Genomic DNA, 23,408 nt, shown 5'->3' with positions numbered 1-23,408 from the left:
AACCACAGCCCATAAGGCATGACAACGTACCAAACACTCTAGTCATAGGTGACTCTATAGTCAGGCATACTGATGTTCCACTCACTAGACTAAACAAGGAGAAAGTTACTGTCAGCTGCCTGTCAGGTGCCAGGATCCGCCACATAATGCATGCACTCAGGTCACTCCACAATAAGTACAAATATGACACTGTCATTGTCTACGTTGGTGTGAATGACCTGAGACGTACCTCCGTGGACTACATGAAAAGAGACGTGGAGGAGCTCTCTGATCTTGTATCCCAGGCAGGTATGACCCTAACCCTGAGTAGCATCCTGCCATCACCCAGAATGATACCACAGTACAAGGACAAAATGATTGACTTCCAACAATTGGCTAAGCTTCTGGTGTCATTCTAAGGGGATCCAGTATTTGTCTGCCTGGGACGATATGATCGACAGACCACGATGCTTTGCCAGAGATGGCCTGCACCTGTCGACCTTAGGATTCTCGGATACTGGCTAAGGCTCTTGCCACCCCTATAGTGCCTTTTTTAGGCAAGGTTCAAATGACAAAGTCACCACCATAACAGGTACAAGCAAGCAAAATCTGAGGGTAATGCTACTCAATGCTAGAAGTCTAAACCTCAAAATGCACTCACTCAAGGCACTCCTTAAAATGGAGAACAGTGACATCTCTGCAGTGACCGAGACCTGGTTCAAAGCTCCAGAGAGCACCACTGCATTACCAGGCTACAATTCATACAACACCTTTCGGCCACCTAACCCAGAACGAAGCACTAAAGGCGGAGGCGTGTCCATATTCATTAAGGATATCCACACCTCCAGGCTAGTTGCACAGCATAATGCATCCGAGATTATCCAAGTGCAGCTAACTCTAGGCAAGACCGCAATCCAAATTGTAGCTTGCTACAGACCCCCCCCCCCCACCATGCCCCAGGATTCCCACTCCTAATTTCTTGATACACTGGAAAGTATTAGGGTACGACCCAACACCCTAATAATGGGCAATTTCAACTACCCCACCATTAACTGGGAAAACTACTTGTGTACCAACTCTCTTGCTCAACGTTTTCTAGAATTCATAAATTCCAACACCTTGGATCAACTTATTCACATCCCCACTAGGGGCAGCAATATCCTAGACCTGGTCATTACCAACATGGGAAACCGGTGTTCCACACCAGAGGTCAATTCCTCTTTGGTCCGATCCGACCACAAGCTAATCAGCCTAGACATCCACATCCCGCCCCCACCCCCAATTAGGGAAACCATCGTAAAAAACTTCTCCAAAGCCAACTTCACACTTCTTAAGACAGAAGTGGCAAACTTCATGACACCCATGCAGATGGACAATAGAGGTATGACTGCTGAGTCCTACACAAATGCACTTTATAAGCACTTACACGAGTGCATGGATTATGCTATCCCTAATAGAACCAAGATGTTCTCCTCCAAAAAAAGGAAGCCAGTCTGGTGGTCCTCTGCCATAAACAAACTCTACAACAGAAGAAAGAAACTGTTGCAAAAAAGAGTAAAATCCCATAACTGGAGGAACTCCCCTGGTCAACCTCAGTAAGAAGCTGAGATCCCTCATAAAATCCTCCAAAGCTAGTTACGAAAACAAAATTGCCACTGACTCTAAAGACAACCACAAAGCATTCTATAGCTATGTCAAGAATCTGAATGGGAACACTCAGATCTGCTCTGAGTTACAGCACAATGGCACTAAATATACAGAACCAACTGATATTGCCAACATCCTAGCAGATAGGTTCAGTGCTAACTTTACCTCCTCTCACCCCCTAGAGGGCCCATCTCTATACCGGAAGAATGCAAAGTTCCTATAATCACGGCTGCACAGGTAAAAAGCACACTCTCCAAATCCAAGAACACAGCATCCATGGGACCTGACAATATCCCACGCTGCATTCTACATGAACTACAGAATGAACTGGCACCCTACCTAAGTACCATGTTCAATCATAGCCTCACCTCAGGCTTTGTACCCACTGAATGGCCACCGTGATGGTTATCCAACTCTACAAAGGGGGAGCCGCGACGGACCCCAGGAACTACCACCCCATTAGCCTGACGAGCCTGGTCTGCAAGGCCACGGAACGTATCATCGTGGAACTCATAAACAAAGACATTGGTAATCTCCAAACTCTGGACCCTACCCAGTTTGGATTTGTAAAAGGCAGATCATGTCTCCTAAACCTGATTGACTTCTTTGAAGCAGTCACCAAAGCCATAGATGAGGGTAAAATGGTTCACACAGCTTATCTAGATCTCGCTAAGGCTTTCAACACCATCCCCCACTCTGGAATTATAGATAAGCTCACTAAACTTGGTATAAATCCCTATGTCACAAGATGGGTTGCCAACTGGCTCACGGACAGTACCCACACTGTGAAAGTAGTGGATTCCAAATCCGACTTCAGACCAGTGACAAGTGAAGTAGCACAGGGTTCAATCTTGGGTCCTCTCCTGTTTGGTATCTACTACTCTGAGGTGCAGGCTAACACAGAAGGTCTTTGGCTAAAAATGTTTGCAGATGACTGCAAACTAGGAGCCATAATCGAAACTCCTAATGATGTGGACAAACTACAAAAGGGCCTCAGTGAGACAGATACCTGGTGTCAAAGCCATGGCTTGAAGCTCATTGCCAAAAAGTGTATTGTCATCCCCTTTGGTAAAAACTCTGTACCCATGAACTACCACATAGCTGGTAGTTTACTTAATGCCGAAAATGTGATGAGACTTTGGGACACAGGTGGACAGTAGTCTCTCCTTTGATAATCACATCGCCACAGTGGTCAGGAAATCCTTCTACATGGCTCATCTCATCACAAAAGGATTCTCATCCAGAAAAAAAGAGGTCATTGTTCCCCTCTACTCATCACTCATTAGACCCATTATAGAGTACAATGCCCCTTTTGGTATGTACCTTACAAGACATCTACAACAACTGGAAAGACCACAGAAATACCTCACAAAGAGGATTACTGGCCTCAAACAGATGCCCTACGCAGACAGTCTCAAAAAACTACAGCTTTACTCCATCGCATATCTCCTGCTCAGGGGCGATCTCTGCCTAACATACAAAGCTATGTCAAACCCAGAGCTGTTGGACATGCTCCACTTAAAGAAATCCCAATCCCTCTGAGCTACATGCTCTAGGGACCTAAACCTTGTCACCACAATAAACCGAACATGCTGGAGGGATAGATTCCTGTCCCAGAGACTTCCCATACTCTGGAACAGACTACCTATCTATGTCAAACAGAGCTCCTCATTATCAATCTTCAAGAAAATTCTTGATTGGATGGGAAATGGGAAATTCACCCCGGGGATCACTTCTATGGCTCTGCTCGACAGGGGCACAGGAAAATAATTTTCTTGGGTGGCGAAAGCCAGGGTACATTTTTTGGCTAGGCTTATATAGGCCCTAGGGCCAATAGCCTAATACCTACCTATGAACCTATGTCTCCATGCAGAAGACGCTCTAGCTGAGAATCAAATCGGACAGCGTCTTACTGTGAGGCGACAACGCTACCTCAGCACCACCACACAAAGCATAAAAATGAAGGAATGGAATCTAGAAAAATAATGCCATTTGGGAGATATGTCCTAGTGTGAGAAATAGTTTGTAGGATAGTAGTTCCTGATAGGGAGTATTTGAGTAGTGCAGAATAGTTGAGGTAAGCAGTGAGGAAATGAGGTGTGGCAAGTTAGGAGGAGAGCAGAAAAGATTATGCTATACAGGGACAGAGCCATGATTGCAAGAGGTGTGACTTTAGTGATGTCTTGAAAAGAGATATGGATGGGGCAGAGGAGATACTTTGGGGGAGGTTATTCCATTCCCTAGCAATGGTGTGGGACAACAGACTTTTTCCTGCAGTGCTATTGGCTTTGGTTATGCAGAGCAAGGTTTTGCTGAATGAGCGTAGAGGGCAATTTGCAGAATATTGGTTTAGAAGTTGGTTTAGGGCTGGAGTTTTCTGAGGGTTCCTCAGAAAAAAGCAAAAAAAAAAAAAAAAAAAAAAAAAAAAAAAAAACCAATTAATTGCCAAACCTATGCTACAGGATCACCGAGACATAAAGTATGTGGCAGAGGTGGTGGAATCCGTTCTATCTCATTCCTTAACAATAGAGTGTTCATACTTCTAAAGACTGCACTTAAAGGCAGGTTTAAATGTGGCGATAATGCCTTGGGCATAGCTGCTTCAGGTACAGCTTCACAATGGCAAGCATAACTAAGAATTCAGACTTTACCTCAGGATGTCAGGTGCCTCTGATTCTTAAGGTGCCCTTAGTCAGATCTTTGAGTGTCTGGCTACCAGGAGTTTTGCAGTAGTCATGGAAAATACCACACTCGTATGGTATATAGGTGAGCAGAGTAGCAGAGGGACATGTACTCCTATGAGCTGTGCAACCTGTCAAGGATATAGTTGTTCAACGGATTTTTGTTTTCTTTAGGCTGTCTGGTAAATCAGTTTGACTAGGTCCTGCTCCAGCCCTCATGACTGGAGGACTCGACCTTGGGTGGGGAGGAGGTCTTTCATTTCATAGTACTTTTCCTGTTAATCACAAATTATACTGAAGCAGAGATACCTATGAAGGACTTAGTAAAGCTGTGTAATCACTTACCATACCAGTAAATGTTTTAATGCTGGTATCACTGCTGCAGTATAAACTCCCATCCACCTTCCCCAAGTTATCCTTACTCCTTATTGCTTGGCAATCTCTGATGTGTGTTATAGGGATCAGTGCTGAAGCTGCATTTATGATGAACTGGAATTTCCAACAGGTGGATGTACGTCGACTGGCTTAACTCCCAAACTTTGGGATGTGTGTTTTATGGACTTTTCTCCTTCCCAATCCTGAGATGTCAAACTGATCCAGGTAGAAAGGGGAAAACCACCCACTCTGTCTATTGTTTTATTGTGGTCCATTAGTTTCATCATCAGTATGCAGCAGCTTGGTAAAGTATCTTCCAGAAAGAGAAGTACATTTTTTATTTTAAAGTCTTGTTGACATTAATTGTTTGATTACCCTTTTCAGTGAATTGCTGATACTGATACTTTAGAGTAATTATTCTAAAAGGAGAGGTTACCAATGCATGTGCAAATGCCAGACAGACCCCAACAAAGGATGTCCACACTTAGTGCCTTTTCTGTCATGGAGAGGATCATCTTGTGGACTAGTAGAAAGAGTAATGTTTTAGAATTTAGAGTCTTGTCTGGAAAGAAAATGATGAAAAGTAGAGAAGAATGCTGAAGGGCTTTTTGAAACATTAACAGTTGTCTGCTTAAGCCAGAAGGAACTTGCCCCCTCAACATTAATAGGAGCTTTCTGCTCTTTTAGAGCCTAGAATGCACAAAGAAAAGAGCAACAGGAAAATGGAAAAACCCAGAAAGGTGATAAGGGAAGCAGGCAGGCAGGTAAGCAGGATGTGTGTGGCCACAGAGACCACATCAGTTCCGTGTATGCCTCAGGAAATCATTCTGCAGAGGTATCATATGAGTAAGCCCTGCAAACTTAGCATCAGGAGCAGAGCCATCTATTGAAGCTCCTTTGGAGGCCAACAGTGGAACAGTGACTCTCTTAGATCATCATTCCACAGTATTATTTGCATTATAGTTGGGGGTGGTTTGCCAGCTTTGCTGTAGGCCAACATGTTGTGCAGGTCTTTAGGGTGAATCTAGAGGATATATTCCTGAACAGACATTTGTTTTTTTGGCATCCTTTCTGTTTCATCTAGGCTGATTTTTATCTATGGACATGTAGGCCCTACTGCCTTTACACAGTGTGTTAGGAGATGAATGTCTTCCATTCTACTTCCTCACCACCAAGTATTTGTCCCAGACATTTTTGCCTATTGAAAATTTAGCAAAGATTTTGTTGCTGTTTGGCAAGAGAGTAATGATCCCCCTTCCCCTGCAGCGGAGCTTAGCACCTCAAGTGCTTTGGCCCTTTCCAAAAACAAGTGAGTTCCCTTGACTGAGCCATACCCTGACACACATGTTAGGAAGACGTATGACTTGACTTGCATTTCATATCTCTACTGCCCCTTGGGTATTTCACCAGTAGTGTAGTCACTGTTGTCTGGTTCCTTGCCAGAAGGCTTCATCTTCAGAGAAGCACTTAACTTGAAGGGTGAAAGCTAAAAGATTTAACACTTGAAATCTAAATATTCAGAAATGGGAGAAATCTAAATATTCAGAAATGGGAGAGTTTCAGCTTTACCTTATCAGGTTAAGTATACTCTGAAGAAGATGTTTTCTGGCAGTTTACAAGACTGCCTGAATATTTCATTTTTAAGCTGACCTTGCTCATTATTATAATTAAGGTTCATGATTTCTACAGATGTGAAGTTGTTAAACCTCGCTGTTTATTCTCACTGATGGGTTCGGAGCCGATCCTCAGCTCTGACACGGCTGATAGCAAAGCTCAAGGTTTAGCAGTAGCTCGAGACCAAGCCCCTTATCCCATGATGCATTGCTGGAATTACCTCCTGATCTAGTTTGCCGCTGCACGGATCTCTTGGTTTCAGCATTGCTCAAGACTGTTCTGTGTACATTGCTTTTGTACGGTTTTCCACTGATTGCAGCAAATCCTTTTGTTAAGAGTGCCTTAATTCTGCAGTTTGGACCACCAAAAAGGATATATCTGTTCTTTATGGGACTTGGTTAATGCTGAAAGCTGATTTGATTCCCAACTGAGTCAATGGATCCAATGGACGATATATCTTTCCTAGAACTCTGTTATCTTGGTGTGATTTCAGCCAGAAAGCTGTTCGAGTAAAAAGCATTGATGTGTAAGTCTTACAAAATGCTCTAAACTGAGAAGAACCTCACTAAAAATTGACTTTTTTTGTGCCACAGTCATCAAAGGGTGGTGTTTCTGTGTCCATTCTGCTGCCATTCTAAAACTCAAACTACCCAAATCCTGAAGACCTCCTCCTCTATACTGCAGATGTTCACAAGCATCTGGTATATACCAGGAAGAAGCAGATTATCAACAAAAAAAAGTCTGCATGTTTGAAAATGGACTTTATCAAACTTGCAGGTTCAATGCATTGCCTTAGATGTTATTAAGCCTTTGCCTAGTGCACTCAAGCTCATTTGCCCCTAGAGGTGTTGGGGTGGTGCCCTAGATCCTCTTTAGTGAGCGTCATCCCAAGGATCTATCACCCTGACAGACATCTTGGGGGAGTGCCATCCTTGCTACAATCCTAAAAACTGAAGATGTTGTAAATGTTCCTTAACCCCCTCCTCTCTGTGCTGACATGGGTATATGAGCCACCTGTGTTAAGCGTACTACTTTACACATGCAGGTAAGGGCTGCTGTCACCAGCTTAGATGGTCAGCCTATGCCACTCCTTAGTTGCCTCCTTTGAAAGACTTGCTCTCATTCCTCTGAATGTCGTCTGTCTTTCTAGAGCAATAGGCATGGCCACTGACCTTCCCTTGCCTTCTTTGTCAAGCACTCATGCTGTTAATTGAAATGAGGACACCTGAGTTGTAGTCAGGGCTTTATCCCTTTATGCCACTGGAGAGGCTAATGCATTGCCTTCTGTAATAATTTAGTATAGAATTAATTCGAGTCATGTTTGACCACAATGTGTACTTGAGCGGTAATCTGTGTCCTATTTTAGAAGTATTTCTACTTGGGGCATTTTAATAAGCCGCTACCTAGATGGTTGTTCACACATTCACAGAACACTACTAACTTGAAGGTAAGTGGTTTGAAACATTTTGGCGTGCTTGTGCTACGTGGGATTCTTTAACTGTCCATCTGCTGGGATGCTCCTTTTACAGCCTGGAATTCTACATCTGTATCAGAATTTTCTGTTACAGTGATCCTTCCTGAAGTAGGAAAATCTAGTTACTGTGAGGGCAAACTTCACACAAACTTTGAAGACAGGTTACTGTAGCAGTAAACCTGTCCAGCCACCACCTACCTGCTCAGTAATTATTTATTTAGTAAATTTAGTGATTATCAGTTGAAATAAAGATAAACGTTTTACATCTCTGTATTTGTTGGCTCAGGCAGTACACACATGTACTGTGAAGAGTGTGCATGTCAGTGCTTTTTATGTAGGGGATCCTCATTATCTTTTGCTAGGAGGTAAACTGCTGTTGAAGAAATGGCTGGATGAATGCAGCTCATTTAGTCAGTAAACTGAAATCTTGTGGTTTGCTATTTCAGTGACCTTTCTTTGAAGATCTGCTTTTATGATGAATACCATACACAAATGTGCTATCATTGTAGTTTGCTTATGTAAAATAAATATACAGAAACAGCTTCATGTGCATGTATGGAGATACTAGTGGTACAGACTGAGAAAAGGAATTGCTTTGTGTAACATTTTTATACAGACTGCATTGTATGAACTTTGTTGTGGTGTTTTTATTGTCTAGGAGAGGTTGTACACCTTTGTTTTGGTTTTGGGAATGCTCATTATGGTAATCTGAGTATAAATATTGTTTATAGACATGTGAGAAGCACTGATTGGAATACACTTCCATTGCAGGGCAGCAGAATGGTGTGGTGTCTGAAGAGGAGGAGAAGATGGAAGTCGAAGAAGCCAAAGAGCAGACTGCATCAGAACCAAAGGAAGACCCTGACAAGGAACCTGTAAGACAGGAAGCAGAATGTAACAAATCAAAGACTGAAAGACAGCCAGAGACTAAAGCAGACCATAAAAGTGCTGGCTCTGAAGAAAAAAAGGCCACTGAACAGGAAGCAGTGGAAAAGCCCAAGAAAACTATCAGTGGATTCTTTGGTAAGTTGCAGTTCTGGTATTTTTCATCACAGTCTGACTGCTTTACTTGCAATTTAATAAATTTTAAAGAAAGCATTCTACTTGAGTACAGTAGCTATTAGTGTACGTCCATTTTTTAGACAAATACTTTGTTACTCTCTGTTGTATGTACTGCTGAGTGAGGCAGATGCATTTCACCATATCCCTCCCTCTTTAAGAAGGTGATAACTCTGTTTAAATGCTCTGAATAAAAGAAGACTTTTTAGTGTATAAACTTTGGATGTCTTATTTTTGCAGACAAATCCTTCTAGGTACAAACCACACTAGGACCAATGATAAGGGTTAGCGCTTTTGTTTACTGAATTTAGCAAACTTCTTCAGACAAGAGAAAAGGACAAATAAATGCATTTGTATAAATTCACAAATCATTACATCATTTCCTTCTCACAAAGACCAAGCCTCAAATTAAAGTACCAAACTACTTACAAACATAGATAAAAAGCATCAATACAAAAATCATACATAAAGATGTATATGTTAAAACAATACATAAATTAAGTCATAAAAATAATAAACATTTCCTTCAATAAATTACACTCCTCCATAAAAGGAAAAGAGTTATCAAGGGCCAACTTGTACAGGGCTGCAAGGATGGTTTCCCCTGGAAAGTGATTTTATGGAGGAGTGTAATTTATTGAAGGAAATGTTTATTAAGCGTGGTTATCCTGTTACGTTGGTGGAAGATGTCATTGGTGAAGTTTCCTTTAAAAGAACAAAAGTTTTTTTTAAATCTTTATTGACTGTGAATGATTTTCTTAGTACCATTGAACCAAATGACAGACACTTGAACACCCTTATGGAACCAGGTGGGGTTGATCATAATGTATTGATAGCTGGCCCGAATGAGATTATAACTGACTGTAGCCGTTCAGGTGCACCACCCGATACTGACATAGCTAGATTGAGTTTCATTACCACCTTTTCTATTGACGCTTCTTTATTGAAATCAATTATTTTTAAAAATGTTTTTCTTTTTGATGATGCATCGATCAGAAATCATGTGGGGGACTCTCCCTTTGTGGTTTTTAGAAAAGACAGGAACCTGAAAGGTATTCTTGAGAATGGCACCCCAAGATGCCACTTACCACATTGTGGCATGTTTAAATGCGAAGCTTGCCATTGGTGTAAATACATTAATGTTGTCACTTCTTTTGTTATAAATGAAAAACAGTATTACATCAAAGGTAAATTCAATTGCAATACAAGAGGTGTTGTTTACTTGAGTTCATGTTTGAAATGCCCTGCTTTCTGTGTGGGCAAAACAGAAAGACCCCTCAAAAGTAGAATTTATGAACATATATATGCAATTGACAAAAAGAACTTGAATAACACCTTGGCTAGACACATTAATACCTTTCCTAACCTTGAGTTTAGATTCCTGGTTATTGAGAAAATATGTGACAACATGAGGGGTGGACCTAAAGATTTGAAACTAGATGAGAAGGAACTTATTTGGCAGCTTAAGCTGAATGCTTTAACTTCTCCGGGTTTAAATGATTCATTTTCTATTAAAGGCATTTTGAAAATGAAGGCCTTGATGAGATAAGGCCTTACACATGCTTTATTTATAACCACATTGATGCACTTGTCTCCCCTTCACAATATCTTCAAAGAGAGATACGTGTTTTATATGTATAATTTTGTATACACTTTTTATGATTTTAAAAATATACGCACATGCTTTATATGTGTTAATTTTTATTTTTATGACTTAATTTATGTATTGTTTTAACATATACACCTTTATGTATGATTTTTGTATTGATGCTTTTTATCTATGTTTGTAAGTGGTTTGGTACTTTAATTTGAGGCTTGGTCTTTGTGAGAAGGAAATGATGTAATGATTTGTGAATTTATATAAATGCATTTATTTGTCCTTTTCTCTTGTCTGAAGAAGTTTGCTAAATTCAGTAAACGAAAGCGCTAACCCTTATCATTGGTCCTAGTGTGGTTTGTTCCTTGTATTTTGTTGTTTGAAGTTTGCAGTTTTGTTTTTTACTAAAATCCTTCTAGGTGCTTAGACTGTAATAAAGTGTAGCAGCAGTGTAAAATGTGTATCATTCTTTTGAATTTTAACACATGAAGCTAGAGAAGATCCCATTGCACGCTTTACTTCTAAACCAGTATACCCTAACCCTTACATTGCTCTGTAATATTTCTAAGCTTTCAAGATAGAGGTAGTACTCTTGGATGGCTCAGGTGGTTGCCCCCCTTAGATATAGCACTGTAATTATATGCCTGGACAGTGACTTTAACACTGCAGCTTCTACCAAAGAGACATTCCTTTCTTCTTTTGTCCAGGCTGCTAAAAAGTAGTAGCGACTTTGGTATACTTGCTAAACTGTATCTGTAAAGCAAGATTCTGATAACTGGCAAATATTTCCTTCAGTCTTTATTTACTCCTCAGTGATTATTGGAGCTGGAGAGGGCCTCTTTGTGCAAGGGACAGAGTCGAAAGCAGTCCACATGGCTTGGACTAGGATAGTTGAGAAGAAGCACCAGGCCACTGTGAACATTACACTGGTGGCTGGTGATGCCTTCTTTTCTGCTGCATTTGAATCTGAACCATTCTGAGCTACATCTAAGGAAAGGAAAGAATGCATCGCACGATGTTCGTCGTGCATACAGCTGCAGTAATCACATATGGGGTTCTCTGCCGTCAGGCAGTCCCTCGGTCAGCCGAATTCCAAAGTCTTGGTCTGGCGTCGGTTGTTGTCACTTTCTTTCCTGACGTCAGTGTGACAGGGGTTTATAAGACACAGCCAACGCCATTTTCATCAGTCTTTTTTGCCGCGTGGTGCCCGAAGCAGTTCGCAAGTGCCGGTCGGCCAGCTCCTGAATTTATGATTAATTGGAAACCGAAGTCTTCTTTAAAGCTAAGTACCCCGTTGGGGAAATTTTTTCTTGCCTCAGACCGATGTCAGAAAAAGTTAACAATTGTATTTCTTGTGGGAAGCAAATACCGCATAAGGATTTCCATTCCCTCTGCATACCTTGTTTAGGCCCAGACCACGACGTCTCGGGCTGTCGCTTTTGCGCTACTTTCAATAAATTAACTATTAAGGGTCGGGCGGAGTTCGCCCAACACTGTTTTGGTACAGCCTTTGATTATAAAATGTCGTCGGAGACTCCGACTACTGTTTTGTCCAAAAAACGCAAGGACAAGGACTGACACGCGAGGTCAGCGGTCTCCACCGACACCACGCCAAAACCGGCTACACGTGGTCCGGTTCTCAGCGAGACGCCTATGCAGTCCCTGACTACCGACGACACTTCTTTGGCGGTGTCTTCTGTACCAGAGACCACAGGTACCTCGGCCCATACCCAGACTACAACCACCGAAGCCACTGTGAGTGTTGAGCTTCCTAATGTGGACAGGTCCACTTCCACCCATGGTGTCTTTAGACCCTCATCTTCCTTTTCCGTTAAGGCCTTTACTAAGTCCAAATCAGCCATGCATCCCAAGAGGCCTGTTGCACAGGGCCCACCTCCAGGCCCCATGCCTAAAAAGCAGATGCTAAAAATGGCTGAGGATTTAATTACTCTTATCAGGGGTTCCCAACCCCCTCCAGACAAGAGACCCAGAGTGGAGGAAGATTCTCCCTCTTCTGACCAGGGCTCCATTATTTCAGAACTTCCTGATGAAGAGGAACACTTGTACTCCCCATATGAAGATTCGGATGCAGAGCAGTCCATTCCTTCTGTATCTCCCCCAGAGGATTTTTCTTTTGGGGAAACCTTGCACACCTTGAGGGAACACTTCCATTGGGAAGGCCAAGACTTTTCTGATTCCAAGAAAAGACTTGGGGAATTTCTTTTGTTACCTCAGCACAGACCTCTGGCGATACCTCCTGTCTTGGACATACTTGATGTTTATTCGGAGGCTTGCCTTAATCCGGATTCCCTGCCTCCTGCCCCAGTCAAGCCTGATAGGTACTACAGAGTTCCTAACTCTCACCAGTTTCTTTACAAAAGCCATAATGCTGACCCTGAAACCATTTCTCAAGGCCCCAAGGGAATGAAGGCCTCTACTGCTAAGAATCCACTGCCTTCCGAAAGAGAGTCTAGATCCTTAGAAAGGTGGGGAAAAAGGTATATACCTTGGCCACCCTAGCCATGAGGGCCTTAAATTGTCAGTTCCATATGCTTAAATATCAGCAGTTTCTGTTATCACAATTAAGGAATAAAATGTCACAACCTGAACAACCAGATTTGAAGGAGTTGCAGGATATGATGCATAGTGCAGAACAAGTTGGGTAAACACACCTTACAATGTGGCTATGATGCTCTATAGGCCTCAAGTAGAGCTGCTGTTAAAGGATCAGTAATTCGTAGGCATGCCTGGCTTAGGGAACAAACCTTGTGCCTGATCATGTTAAAGCTAAACTACTAGATGCTCCTTTACAAAAGAATGTATTATTTGGTACTAATGCTGAGGAGATACTACGGAAAATGGAAGAAAAAGCTAAATCTATGCAAACTGTCAAGGCTTTTCTACAGGTTCAACCACCATGTTTTAGCAGAAATTGGCCTTCAAAAAACTGGTCCTTTCCAGCCACGGACAAGCCCCAAAGAGGTAGATACAGACGCACAAGGGGCAGAGGACAATCTCAAGGATCATATAGAGGCAGACAATGGCAAACTCCACCACCAAGAGGTGGCGAAGACAGTGCACAACAATACAGGAAACAAACCCAATGACTTCCCCCTTTTCATGCCAAGCAAGTCTCAGCTGGCAGCACCCTTGGGAGGAAAACTGGCATTATTTACAAGAAATTGGCATATTATCACAACAGACAAATGGATCCTGGACATTATAAACAGAGGCTACAGATTTCATTTTCACACTCTTCCAAAAATGAGAGGCATGCTGAACCTGCCACACAATCAAAGGGCAGAGGCTCAAATACAAATTTCAAAGCTCATGGACATGAAAGCTATTCAAGAGGTACCTACTCACGAGCAAGGTCAAGGCTTTTATTCCAGACTATTCCTGGTACCAAGGAAAGGAACCGACTGGAGGCCCATTTTGGACTTATCCATCCTAAACACATTTCTACTCGTACCAAAATTCAAGATGCTCACCTTACAGCAGCTTCTTCCCATGCTGGGCAAGGAGTTTTGGCTGGTAACATTGGACCTCAAGGAGGCATACCTGCATGTCCCAATCAGACAAAGCTGCAGAAGATACCTCAGATTTCTTGCAGGTTCAATCCACTATCAATTCTCTGCATTGCCCTTTGGCTTATCTACTGCACCCAGAGTATTCACGAAATGCCTGGCATCAGTAATTGCCTACTGCAGACTTCAAGGGATACAAATTTACCCTTATTTGGACGATTGCCTGATCCAAGCGGACAACAAGCACATACTTCTGGAACATCTGGCTTATGTAACACGGTTATTGAATTCTCTGGGATACACAGTCAACAAAGAGAAATCCAGGCTAACACCATCTCAGAAAATAACTTTCCTGGGTGCCAACTTGGACACAAACACCCAGATGGCCTATCTTGCGCCAGAAAAACAAGGGCAACTAACTCAGTACTTCAAAATACTAGCAAATTGTACCAGGCTAACTGCAAGGAAAATCCTGCAGGCTCTGGGCTTCATGGCATCTTGCATTCTTCTAATCCCATGTGCAAAGTTGCATATGAGGAAACTTCAATGGTACCTAAAGAACCTATGGTCTCAACACAGCCACAGTTTGGAAACAATAATACCAATAATTCCGTGTTTGCAAAAGGAATTTATATGGTGGGCCCAAGCATGTCAAACAAACATTCTGCAAGCCTCAAGCAAATCAAGTCATCACAACAGACACCTCAGACTACGCCTGGGGGGCACACATGACAGACAGGTGCATTCAGGGCAAATGGTCCCAAAAGGAAAAGCACCTTCACATCAATCAAAAGGAAATGCTAGCAGTGATAAATGCAATTACAGCTTTCAAGGACCTCCTGCATCCAGGACAATTATTGATAAGAACAGACAACACAACAGTAATGTGGTACATAAACAAACAAGGAGGAACACATTCATACCCCCTGTGCAGGCTAGCCATGTCACTTTGGAACCTGGCTCTGGAATGGCAAATCGAACTTCAAGCACAGTACCTGCCAGGATTGGAAAACACGCTGGCAGACAATCTAAGCAGAAATATGACAGACCCACACGAATGGAAGTTGCATCCTCAAGTGTTTACAAAGATAGTCCAAGCGTGGGGAAGGCCAGACATAGATCTCTTTGCCTCCCACAGGAATCATCAATTGACAAAGTTCTGCTCAAGGACCTTCCATCCAAAGGCCTGGAGAGTGGACGCCCTTTCTTTCAGTTGGGCAGCACGGACAGTTTACGCCATCCCACCTTTGCCTCTTCTGCCCAAGGTGCTCTTGAAAGCAAGAGCAGACAGACCGAAGATGATACTGATTGCACCAGACTGGCCAAGACAGCACTGGTACCCACTACTGAGGAGCCTAACGCATGCATACTCCTCCCTGGACCCTACCTCTAATGCCTCTTCTATTGACTCAGCACAGCTACAAAACTCTTCACAGTCAGCTGAAAACACTCAATCTGGCTGCATGGAAAATTCCTTAACACCACAACAGATCCTACTCTCCAAAGAGGTGCAGGAAGTCATTTTGGAGGCCAGAAGGCCATCTACTAGAAAGTCTTACTCCGCTAAATGGAAATGGTTTTGCGCTTGGAATGAGAAAAAAGGCCAGAATCCTAGAAAACTGAATTTACCTCAGATATTGCAGTATCTAGCTGAGCTGTTGAACAGTGGACTTTCATTTTCCTCCATCAAAATTCATGCCTCAGCCATTTCTGCAGAATACAACACTGACCCACCCTTATTCTCTCACCCACTCTTAAGACAGTTCCTCAGAGGGGCTAAGAATATAAGACCTCCAAGGAAACAACCAATACCAGCCTGGGATCTTAATTACATTCTAGAAAAATTAACATTGCCTCCCTTTGAACCAGCTGCCTCAGCACATTTGCAATATTTGTCCTGGAAAACAGCTTTCCTTCTGGCCATTACCTCAGCTCGTAGGGTTTCGGAACTGCAAGCCCTCATGGCTGTGCAGCCCTTTCTCATCTTCCATCAGGACAGGGTTTCCCTACGAACCAACCCGTCATTTATGCCTAAGGGTAGTATCCAGGGTAGCTTTAAATCAGGCCATACACTTACCTACCTTTTACCCCAATCCTCAAAACAAAGGGGAAAGGCTGCTACATTCTTTAGACATCCATAGACAGCTACGTTACTATTTGGACAGAACAAAGCCTTTCAGGAAATCAGAACAACTCTTTGTGTCCTATGCTGTAGGAGCTCAAGGGAAGCCAATTTCCAAACAGACTATTTCAAAATGGATAGGCCACTGCATACGTTTTTGTTACTCCTTTCATGGCAAATCTGTTCCTACAGGCATCAGATCCCATTCCACAAGGGCCACAGCTACCTCTACAGCTTTCCTCAGAGGAGTCCCTACCAAAGATATTTTGGAGGCAGCCACTTGGAGTTCTGTGCATACCTTCACAAAACACTACCACCTGCCTTTATACTCCAAAACTAGAGCAGGCTTTGCCACTGCTGTGTTGCAGGGCATTCTGGCTCCTCCCAGTTCAACCTAGTGCCTACCACCCTGTGCGTAGCTTTGGGATTCTACCTATATGTGATTACTGCAGCTGTATGCACGATGAACATAGTACAGTTTTGTACCTACCATAAATGTAGATGTTCGAGTGCTAATACAGCTGCAGTACAGGTTTCCCTCCCTCCTTCCCCTCTTGGTAAAGGCCTAGTGGCCAACACCTCTTCATACAACCTGTCTGGGTTATCCTTCAATGGTGTATTTGCTTGCAACTACTGATTTTTGATTACATTGCATTGCATGGTTATATTTATAATTTATGTATTGCCTTCCTTTTGGGGGCACCTGACATCTGGGGCAAGAAAGACTGAAGAAAATGGCGTCGGCTGTGTCTTATAAACCCCTGTCTCACTGACGTCAGGAAAGAAAGCGACAACAACCGACGCCGGACCAAGACTTTGGAATTCGGCCGACCGAGGGACCGCCTGACTGCAGAGAACCCCATATGTGATTACTGCAGCTGTATTAGCACTCTAACATCTACAATTATGGTAGGTACAAAACTGTACTTTTTGTGCCATGTACTAAGGGCAGGTCATTGTAGTATGGTAAATTATGATACTGTGATGCACTAATCTGTTGGAAGATGTATAAACGGGATGCAGTTTACAGGTGGTTCCGTTGTTGATGCATGACCTGCTGTTTGAAAGACCTCTTTACTTCTTTTTAATGCATTTCTCCCCTTTGCATTCTGATCATCAGACACCTCTGTGTTTGGAATTCTCTGTTGAAACATCCATTGAAATGTCCATTGTATGGATCATTGTTGCAGTAGCTACAACTGCTCCTGAAGGCTCAGCTTCCAGAACTTTGCTCATTTTCCCTGTCAGTTGGGTGGATGTCCTTGTCCCTGGGACATCTGCATGTTCTTAGTGTAAAGGTGACTTCCTCTTGCGTCAACTTCAGTTATTTTTTGCCACAGTATGGTTTGCATTCTGTATAGTCATCAGCATCATTCTGGTATTTTGGTGGTCTTTTTTTTCCAGAGCTGGTAGACGAGTTAGAATTGTACAGATCAAGGCTTGCTTATGCCACAGTGAAAATGCATCTTTCAGCCTGCATACATATGGACCCCCTTCTGACTGCATTACTATCAATTAAACCATTCCTAAAGGAGGTGTTACATTTGAGACCGCCTAAATACTTTTACCACACCATGGAGCTTGAACTTTGTGTTAGAAAAACTGACTCAAATTCCCTTTGAATCAGCTGGTACAGCACATTTCAAGGTTCTGATTTGAAAGATAGATTTTTTTTTTGTACTTGTGTTTATTTCGGCTAGTAGGATCTGTGAGCTACAGGCATTTATGTGCGAATAACCTTTTCCATTTTTTTATAAAGACGGTGTCAGCTTGTGTATAAACTCTTCATGTCTAGAATAGTCACGAAGTTTGCTAGCCCATCCAGTCCTTGAAGTTTTCTTTAAAGGAAATGAGGGTTTATTGCTCTGTTTTGTATGTAATATAATATTGTTGCCGAGACTCTCGTCCTGGTAGTACCATGCAGCAGTATTCTCTGAATTATTGAGCTATGCAGTTTACATGAATCACAATGTACATTTTACCATATGTTCACATATACACTAGCCAAAATCAATATTTGCAGCACTGCATACATGTACCAATATCCTTTGTATATACAGAGTTGTCCTTTACAGATTAGTAAAAAAGGCAGTGGATTACAGCTTTGAGCTGTCGACGAGCTGCTTCCTGTAGTCCAGAGTTTGATGTTTGTAGCCACCATTTGACTCTGGGCAAGTCACTTAACCAGACATTGTTCCTAGGCTGAGTCTGAAAAAGATCTGTGTGGCTCGTAGGTAACAGATACAAATACAAACTGAACTGTAAGAAACCATACATAGTCACTGTACTGGGTAAGTGAAGTCACACTGACAGCTACAGTGGTTAGTAATATGTGCTGTCGTAAGCCGCAATCACTTGCCACACGCAGCTTTTTCACCACTGTATGCACATGTTCACAGTAGTGTATTAAAAAAATGAATTTCTTACTGTGGAGCAAACTGTCTGTTGCAGCAAGTATGGCTGTGTTCACTAAAGATATAAACATTTTTTATAGTATAGTGTTGAGCTTGCTTGCCTGCTATACATGTTGATCAGACTAGGGGTTTCTTACCTTGTATAATTCTTTTTCCTAAATTCCACTGCTTGAACAAGTCTTCCATGACATGTAGTTTCATCCACCAGTTTGCCCCCAAAAGAGTTATTTGCTTCTGGCAAGCACTCCATATGATTTACAGTATGGACGATTTTATACTTTCCATAAACCTTTGCAAACGTTAACTCAAGCTGTGTATGTCTTACAGTTATGTTTTCACTGTGGATACCAATTATGTTTTCAGCTTGCAGATGCCTCTTAGTTTTCCAATGTATGACCTACTGTTCATGAGCTACTGCGTTCTAATACTGAAACATGTTGAAGTGCTTCATTTCTATCACCCTTTATGTGCCTAAACAAAGTTCTCCTTGGAGATGCATTTTCCTCATTCATCCTGCCCATTTCTGAATCATTTTGTTCTTTACCCTGTCATTCTCCACACTCCTTTCTAAAGACCTAATTTCTTCTACGATTTCTCAGAAGACTTGATTGGGAGGAGGACTGTTAGTTTTCCATGCTTTAGTTATGGTTCTGCCATCCAGCATAATAAGTTGTAATAAGTTAAAATCGGATGATGGTAGATTACTTCGGTCTACCATCATCTGATGATTTTAACTTATTGCAACTTAATAAACTTATGAGAAATAATGCTGGTGTCATGACCACCTTATTTGGCCATAAGGTGTTGCAAAGGTGTTGCATCTATCTTTTGAGAGGAGTCGGTTTGCTACATTCCCAAATGAAGTCTGTCCACGTTCCAACAGACTCCTTATTATTCCTCCAGCAAAAGGATGGGGTGGCTGTGTGCATAGATGTTGTACAAAAGAATTTAAACACTGTCAGTCAAAATAATGAAATCTGTGTGCCATGGTAGTGTATCTAGAATACTGGTGAAGTATACCCCAAACCTCAGGTGGGATGACCCTCTCTTTCCCACATCATTCTACATCTGTCGCATTTGTTTTGGCTCTATTAAAAGTTCTATAAAGCCTAGAGATTCAAAGTGACAGGTAAACATGACTGTTGAAGGTAGGAGAGTGGCATTGAATAGGGAAAGATAGTGACAAGTGACACCATACCCCAACCCCATGTAGAAAATGGGGATAAAGGGAGATGATTCAAAGCAATTTGTCTCTCCAATGACTCAATCCACCACCTTATCCACAATGGTTAATCCTTTTTTGGAAATGACCCCAGTTTCCATCCAACTTTTATCATTCTCCCTTAATCCAGACTTGTCTTTCAGTGAAGACCAACCTGCCACCACCCCCCCCCCCCCACACACACACACAAAATTTGCCCCCAGTTCTGAATACGGTTGTGTCGTCTCAAGATCAGAGTTGTCATATAAAATTGGCTGATCCCTAATGCTTGTTGGGGCACTAAGTGAGTTGTCTTCATGATCTCGAATCCTCAGTGTTATAGTGAGTAGCTACCAGATTAGTAATCCCTCTGTTAGGAGCTTTGTAAGTTAGCAGTCTCCTGTAAATAACTTCCCTGTCTCCCATCAGCTGTCGAAGGATTAGATGTAATGTGATCCTATCTCGCCTACATTCTGTACATATGGGTTCGGAGCCGATCCTCGGCTCCGACTCGGCACGCTATACTATAGAACGAAGTCTCTTATTGGCTGAGCCTCCTCATATCCCAGGATGCCCCACTACTGCTTCCCCAGATCTCGTTTGCCGCTTCTACAGCATAGACGTGGTCTCGGACTTGGCTGAGCTAAGTGCCTCTAGTATTTAAATTTCTGTCAGAAATTTTGCTAAAATTACCCAAAAGCTGTTTTAACAGCTAATGTTAAGTTGTCAATCTCGCCTTCATTCTTGCTTGATGGGTTCGGAGCCGATCCTCGGCTCCGACTCGGCACTTGCTTTAGCTCGAGAACTCCTTTTACCAGCTCGAGGCAGCCCCATATCCCATGATGCAAGGCAGGAAGTACCCAGATCTCGTTTGCCGCTTCGCTTGGGAGGTCTTCTCTTTACCAGCTCCTGGTAAGTAGTTCACATTTGTGATATTTCAAGCCCCTTTTAGTTTAAAACTAATTTTTTGATAGTTTAATTTTAATTCTACCCTTTTTCTGACAGAAATCCCTGTCTCTTTTAAATTTTTGTTAGTCAATTTTCCCTATCCCATCCCCCCCCCTGTTAGGGTGTGTGTGTTGGTGTTTTTTATAAAATACCTCTTGGTATTTGTTTAATTTAATTTTGACTGGTGTGTCTGTGTGTGTTGTGTTTAGGCACCATGTCTAAGGAGAGGGTTTCAGGTTTTAAGAAGTGTGACTCGTGCTGTCAGAAGATGTCTCTGACAGACGGTCACACTTCTTGCCTGTACTGTTTGGGCCCTCTTCACCTGCAGGACTCCTGTGCTATTTGTCACTCCTTCAGCCAGAGAGTCCTGCAGGAGAGACGCAACAAGTTGATTCTCAGGGGTCTTCTTAAGCCGGAGGGCTCTCCGGCTAAGTCGGCTCCACAAAAATCAACAAAAACTGCCAAGGCCCAGGCTTCTGTTCCTAAGCCTGCGGCCTCGGCTCCGACTCGTATTGAGTCGAGATCGCTCGGCTGGAGCCGATTCTGATCCAGTAAGCTTTCGCCGATGGCTATCGGTGCCGAATCTGTGTTGACCACTTCGATGTCGGCTCCGATCGGCTCCGACACCCATGTGGCGCAGGCATCGGTGTCGGCTCCGACACCGTTACTTTGGTGGCTGTATCGGCTCCGGCTGGAGCCGATACATCGAGACGTTCTGTCGGCTCCGAGAAGTCGGTGCCGACAGGATCAGTAGTATCGGCTCCGATGGCCCATTCCAGGAAGAGGTCGAGGTCTCCTTCCTTGGAACCGATACTTTCGGCTCGCCGCCTCTTCTATCGGAACGGAGCCATCGGAGCCGATCTTCAAGGTCATCCAGGTTGTCAGATCATGACCTAGAGAGAGTGGTCAGTAGATTACTCAAGTCACAGGTACTGGCCCAAATGTTACACAGTCCGTCTCAGCAGACGACTGTTGGTCCACACCCCGTTACAGTTCCTCCTTCAACTCTATCCCAGAGTTTGGAGTTGGAGTCTTCGGGCATGGTTACTGCTACGGCTGGAGGACGGATACCCCCTTCTGTTCCTTCAGCCCCTACTCTTATCTCCTCTTCCTTAGAGGGATTCGGTGGTCGGGCTTCCATGGTCTCCTCCGAGGGGGTGAGTGGCATCGGACCCTTGTCCGGGCCCGCTCTTCCCCTTGGAGCCTCGGCCTTGGTGAGCTCGGCTCCGACATCTGCCTCGGAGACTTCCCTTTCGGTGGTTCCTGGAGTTCCTAGCTCTTCGGAGCGGGTTCTCTCGGACCTGCCTGGGAGGGGAGCATTCGAGGTGATGAAGAGTGTACTGGCCACTAGTGTCAGTCAGCAGTCTGTTCCCGTAGCTCCTCCCTCTATGGTACCTGTTGACATCTCTGCCACTTCTCTTGCTACAGGACCCAGAGATCCTCCGCCTCAGGTTTCCCCATTGGGAATTTCCCCTCTTCCGAGGATTCTCCTGATGTTTCGGGAGATCCTCCTAGGAAGAGGACTTGTAAGAGGAAGCATGTAGACTCCCGAGTCTGTCACTCGGATACTGACTTTGATGAGTCAGAGGGATCCCCTAGATCCCCCTCTGAGGATGTCTCCTTCTCAGACATCCTAGAACTTCTGAAACAGAGGGGAAACTGGCCCACCAACAATCCCTCTGAGGATGAGTCAGTATACCTAGAGGCGTTTGGATCTCGGCCCTCCACCTCCTGGGTGTCTCCGCCGTTCGAGCCCCTTATGCAGGTTATTGCACGAAAGGCGTGGACAGCTCCTGACTCTGTAGAGCCAGTCCCTAGGAGGCCTTCTAAATTTATCACTGCCCCTAGTGACAAACAATTCCTAACCAAGGGTGTCCCGCTGATGCCATGGTGGTGGCTGCGGCCACCAAAAGGAACTTGCAGATCCTTCCGTGCCCGTCCATCCTCCTAATAAGGACTCTAGGACCATGGATAGGTACGGCAAGCGGATGTTTTCCTCAGCGACCTTTGCTATGCGTCGCTGAATTATCTTTGTCACTTCACCAGACTCCAGAGATATCCTGAAGGAGCTGGGAGAAGTAGTTCAGGATCCTACAGCTGCAGGGGCTCAAGAAAAGATTGCTTCGCAGCTAGGAACCCTCAATTCCATTGCTAACTCCTCCATGCGGCTAATATCTTATGCTGCGGATGGAGCGAGTAGAGCCGCAGGCACAGGTGTGGCTCTTAGACGCCAAGCCTGGATGCGGCTATGTGATTTTTGCGGATCCCTTTAAGGCGTCCTTCACAAATTCTCCCTTTGATGGGTCAGCTTTGTTTGGCCCTCAGGTGAAGGAGACCTTGACCAGGTGTGAGCAGGACGGCAAGACTCTTTCTGCTGTTGGAGTCCGTTTTTCCACCCCTTCTAGGCCTTATCCCAAAGGACAGAAAGGTGGGAAAATGTGGTTCCGTAAATCCCAAGGAGTCACGCCGGATTCACGTGGTCAGTTTACCCCTAGAGGCAGAGGGGTAACAACAACAGACGCTCTAGAGGCAGAGGGGTCCGAAGAACCAGGGAAACAGGGAGCCTCTCTCTGATAAGCCCTTTCAGCATCCCTGAGGTGTTGCCCGGCTGTCCCTCCTTGGAGGCAGTCGGGAAGATTATCACTGTACCCAGAAGCCTGGCATTCCCTCACTCAAGACAGATGGGTACAGTCGATCATATCCAAGGGTTACATAATTCCTTTCGAGGAAAGTCCTTTCCCCTCAAGTTCCCTTCCAGATGTACCACCCG

The 23,408-nt window shown here is 43.7% G+C and overlaps 1 protein-coding gene across 1 annotated transcript in view; it reads left to right on the top strand.

Annotated features, from left to right (window-relative positions):
* The window catches only part of LIG1 (DNA ligase 1), a gene marked incomplete in the record, with an annotated part of 1,422,011 nt that overhangs the window by 340,297 nt on the left and 1,058,306 nt on the right, over window positions 1-23,408 (top strand). The window contains 1 exon segment of the mRNA XM_044078332.1: window positions 8,542-8,793. Coding sequence (XP_043934267.1) covers window positions 8,542-8,793 — 252 coding nt within the window.

Source organism: Protopterus annectens, chromosome 1.part1 (assembly GCF_019279795.1).
Source record: "Protopterus annectens isolate FY-2018-M chromosome 1.part1, PAN1.0, whole genome shotgun sequence".
Classification (NCBI taxonomy): Eukaryota; Metazoa; Chordata; order Ceratodontiformes; family Protopteridae; genus Protopterus; species Protopterus annectens.
This window is presented reverse-complemented; position numbering and strand designations above follow the sequence as displayed.